The sequence below is a fragment of the Penaeus japonicus genome, unplaced genomic scaffold (assembly GCF_977035675.1).
Source record: "Penaeus japonicus unplaced genomic scaffold, GWHDUDI00000001_assembly GWHDUDI00000006, whole genome shotgun sequence".
Taxonomy (NCBI): domain Eukaryota; kingdom Metazoa; phylum Arthropoda; class Malacostraca; order Decapoda; family Penaeidae; genus Penaeus; species Penaeus japonicus.
In genome coordinates this window covers 14,937,518-14,942,517 of record NW_028234408.1, presented here as the reverse complement: position 1 = coordinate 14,942,517, position 5,000 = coordinate 14,937,518, and the positions used below count along the sequence as shown (strand labels likewise).

The following is a 5,000-nucleotide window of genomic DNA, read 5'->3' as shown; positions in this document are numbered from 1 at the left end:
TTAACTCCACACGTTGGCCGACTTATCTTAACACAGTTTCCGCTTTACTATGAGTTATCGCTTATGGATCTCTAAATGCCATGCTTACGGGGGTCGGTCGAAGAGGATGCTTCGGGTGCATGGGGGTGAGGGATGGGAATGGGGGGGGGGGGGATGGGAATGGGTGGGGGATGAGGATGGGAGGATGGGGATGGGGGTGGCGGGGGATGGTAGGGGTAAGGATGGGAGATGGTGGGAGAATATAGAGGTGGGGTGGGATGGGGATGGTCGGGGGTATGGTAGGGGTAAGGATGGGAGATGGTGGGAGAATATAGAGGTTGGGGGTTGGGGTTCATGGGGATTGGCGTCTCTAAGGGGTTGTGGTTGGGGTTGGGTGGGACGGAGTGGGAGTTGATGGGTTTTGGGGGGAAGAGTGCGGGTTGAGGAAAGGGATGGTGGTGGAGATTGATGGAGAGTTTGTGGGGGGTTTTGCTGAACGGAAAGGGTACATGGGCTAAGGTAGAGGTTGAAGGAGGGCAGATGGTAGGGGTTAGCGTGTGTGTGACTTTTGACTTTAACTAGTTTATTGAGTTTCATCTGAAAGGGATGAGGTAGCATAGGTTGTCATTACCCTCAGCTTAGTCCATCTTTGGCCCCACATATCTATTACAAAAACTTACGGCTATGATAACACATTGGAATAAGAACAGCATATAATGTTTAGAAATCACAAGCATACAGAGCCAAGTGTACCCTTCAGAAGAGCGATATGACACGATACACTTGAGGGAAAGCAAATTTTAGATGTTAGGACAGGTTGCGATTGGGGTATGGGGGGGTTGAGATAATTCGGGGAGTATATTAAGAGAATTATGATAAGGCTATGACCTTTTTTTTTATTATGCTCTGTTGTTTGACTGTGAAAAGAAGACATTAGGTACGTTCTCCTTCTGTTTCTTATTTTTTCTTTGTATTTTCCTTTTTTTCTAGTTCTTCTTTTTTGAACTTTGTTTGCTTATCTCTCTCATTTTATGGACATTTTCTCACTCTCTTTTCCTTTATAAGCTAGACTGGAAAGTACGTCAAAAGCGCATCCGAGACAGCCATCTGGTTGACGTTTGACGAGAAGACTATCAGTACATGATATAATTTCGAATTTATCACCCGGCTATCTATTTATATGTTATTTGCTATTCACGAATGTGCATCAAGAATTTCGACTTTTGATAAGGGTGCATTGTGAATTTAAACAAGTTTGCATTTTTAATAACGGTACATTAGTTTTGATAGAGGTACATAAAAAAGGACTTTCAACAAAGGAGCATTAAGAATTTAGTCTTTAACAACAGTGTATTAAGAATTTAGACCTTTGATAAGGGTGCATTAAGAATTTCAAGTTTTATCAAGGATTTTAAAAAGGAGTTTTGATGATGGTACACTGAGAATGTAGACTTGTAATAAGAGTACATTAAGAATTTCTCTTAACAAGGGTACATTAAAATATTTTGAACAATGATACATTTAGATTTGACTTCTGCGAGAGGTGCATATAGACTTTTGACTTTTCCTGAGGGTGCATTTAGAATCTAGGCTTTTAACAATTATATTTAGACTTTGGGCTTTTGCCAATGGTTCTTATAATACTTATCATTTGCTAAAGCTTCTTTCATACTTCAGACACATCAAAAGTCGCGCTTGCCTAACTTCATACAAGAGGCAGAATTTAGATTTTTTTTTTTTTCATCCTTTTTGCTTTACCACAATCGAAATCTCAGCGAGAAGTTGTGAAGTGATATGATGAGAAATTTATATTGACATCACTTGGCAAATAATTTCACATATACATGAAATTCATGAATTCTGTCAGTATGGTAATAAAATTACAAACGCATATATCAAGCACACGCACACTTACATATAAACAGATTATTTATGTCTATTTGTTGCATTTGTCAATTGCATATTGCGCTATTGTGTTTTGCATTCGAGTTTGTTTTTTTTTCTTTCTTTTCTATATTTGAGAAACTACATTCCTTTGCACTCTGGATAAACGTAGCTCCCCTTTCATGTTTCAGCAATACTTGTCTCTGATTTGATCATTTCTCTTGAGTGTATCATAACCATTATCATAGTTGTTGTTTATATTGTTGTTGTGGTTATTATCATTATTGTCATTAATTTAATTTTTATTGTTGTTATCATTATTCTTATCATCATCATCATCATAATTACATAGATTGCTATTATCATCATAGATATTATCATTACTATTATCATTATTATAACTATTTTTGTTGTCGTTATTTTTTTTTTAATTGTTGTTATCATATATTTTATCATTATCACCATCATTATATCTTTCATCATCACCACTATTGCAGATGTCATCCTCAAATCCAATGGTTATATCTCCACATAGTACTTGTCAAAAGAAATAAACGTTATTCAACATATGTATTTGTGCATGGTAATGACCAAGTACAGACACTTTCAAATAGAAATAATGAATAAACATATAGATATAGAAATACGTAAATGAGTAAAGCCCCAACCCACCCACCCACCCCCATTCCTCACCCCCACCCCACCCCTCTACTTCTTCAGGAGACGCCCTCAGGACTCTCGGCGTAGTAGGATCGACTCCCCCCGAATTCGTCCATCCTGCCCACAACGTGACGGTCGTGGAGGGACAGGAAGTCACGCTGATGTGCTCCGTCAGCAGTCTGAAGGATTATAAGGTAAGGTTGAAGGATGAGGGAAGGAGAGGGAAGGAGAGGGAAGGGGAAGGGGAGGGGGATCGGAAGGATGGGAGGGGAAGGGGGAGGGGGAGGGGGATCGGAAGTATCGGAAGGGAAGGGGGAGGGGGAGGGGGAGGGGAAGGGGGATCGGAAGGATGAGAGGGGAAGGGGGAGGGGGAGGAGGAGGGGAGGGGAAGGGGGAGGGGGATCGGAAGGAAGGGAGGGGAAGGGGGATCGGAAGGATGGGAGGGGAAGGGGAAGGGGGAGGGGGATCGGAAGGATGGGAGGGGAAGAGGGAGGGGGAGGGGAAGGGGAGGTAGGAGAGAGGGCGGGAAGGGATGGAAGAAGGAGGGAGAGGAAATGGGATGAAGGGAAGGGATAAGGGAGGGTGAGAGAGAGAGAATGAAAAGGTAAAGGATGGGGGAAGAAGGAATATGATAGGGAGGAGGATGGAAAAGGAAAGGGGATAGAGAGAAGATCGGTGAATGAAAGAGAATATGAGGGGAAAGGAGGAAGGGATAGGTAGACGTATGGAAGGGAAGGGGAATGAGGGGAAGTGAAAATAAGAGGTAGGAGATGGTGAGAGTGGAAGAAAAGGATGTAGAGAGGAAGGATAAACGCGAAAGGTAATAAGAACGGAGAAGTTAAATAAAGGCAGGTAAATGTAATTGAAGGATCGGAAAAAGAGAGAGGAATAGAGAATACGAAAGGAAGGAAAGGGAAAGAAAGGATAGAAGGTGAAAAGGACAGAGAATGGAAATGAGAAAAAGTGGCTAAAAGAGATAAGAAAAATAGTGAGAAGTAAAGACAAAAGGATGATATCATTGCATTTAAACAGGAAAATGAGAACTTGGAAAGGGAAACCAGAGAAAGAGGGAACAGTAGGATTAGGGAGAAGAAAGAAAGTCAAAAGAAGCAACGAATAGATAAAATAAAGAGAAAATTAAAGAAAGGGGGAATACAAAACAAGGAAGTAGAGAAATAGAGAAAAAAAGGAGGTGTGAGTCACAACAAGGTCGCGTTCATGTGTCCTGTCACATTGACAAATGTACATATGTGTATATGTGTGTGTGCGTGTGTGTGTGTGTGTGTGTGTGTGTGTGTGTGTGTGTGTGTGTGTGTGTGTGTGTGTGTGTGTGTGTGTGTGTGTGTGTGTGTATATATATATATATATATATATATATATATATATATATATATATATATATATATGTATGTATGTATGTATGTATGTATATGTATATATATATATATATATATATATATATATATATATATATATATATATATATATATATATATTTATATATATATTATATATATATGTATGTATTATGTATGTATATATATATGTATATTATATATATATATATATTATATATATATATATATATATATAATATATATTTGTATGTATATATATATATATGTATATGTATATGTATATATATATATATATATATATATATATATATATATATGTATATTAAATGTGTGTGTGTGTGTATGTGTGTGTGTTTGTGTGTGTGTGTGTGTGTGTGCGTGTGTGTATGTGTGTGTGTGTGTGTGTTTATGTGCACGCATGATATACTCACATTTATACATAAACACAAAAGTACATATATATAAGTATGTACATATACATCCATTCATATAAACTTGCATAGACGCACCAACCCCCCCCCCCCAACCAAACCAGCTGTCCCAACTAGCGCCCCTTGTCGAATCCACAGCTGGCTTGGGTGCACGAGGAATCCCAAACCATACTGAGCATCGGGCGGCACTTGTACACCCGAATCCCTCGCCTCAGTTTGCACGCCGACCACCACTCCGCCGCCCTCACCGTGTCTCCTGTGCTCTCTACGGACAGGGGCTGGTACATGTGCCAGCTCAATACCAACCCCATGACCTATACGAGGAGCTATCTGCAGGTTTTAGGTGAGGTTCACATCTTGGCTGTATGTAAGTAAACGTAAACACAGTGGGTTAGCTGCTCTTGTGTTATGTTTCATATATATATATATATATATATATATATATATATATATATATATATATTATATATATATACATATATATATATATATATATTTTTTTTTTTTTTTTTTTTTTTTTTTTTTTTTTTTTTTTTTTTTGTTCCTGGTATGAGGTATTTTTGTTGTTTTTGTGCTTTGATTTAGTGTTTATGTTTCGAACCAATTGCCATGTGGTTATTGTGTGATTAAAGTAATTTCATATATTTAATGGAATATAAGTTTGATACTTATTAAAGGCTCATATTGC

The 5,000-nt window shown here is 38.5% G+C and overlaps 1 protein-coding gene across 1 annotated transcript in view; it reads left to right on the top strand.

Moving 5' to 3' along the window:
* The window catches only part of LOC122254545 (lachesin), a 53,602-nt gene that overhangs the window by 36,459 nt on the left and 12,143 nt on the right, over nucleotides 1-5,000 (top strand). Inside the window, exons 2-3 of the mRNA XM_043018263.2 lie at nucleotides 2,584-2,717; nucleotides 4,451-4,655. Of these exons, the coding sequence (XP_042874197.1) occupies nucleotides 2,584-2,717; nucleotides 4,451-4,655 (339 nt within the window). The remainder of the gene's footprint in view (nucleotides 1-2,583; nucleotides 2,718-4,450; nucleotides 4,656-5,000) is intronic.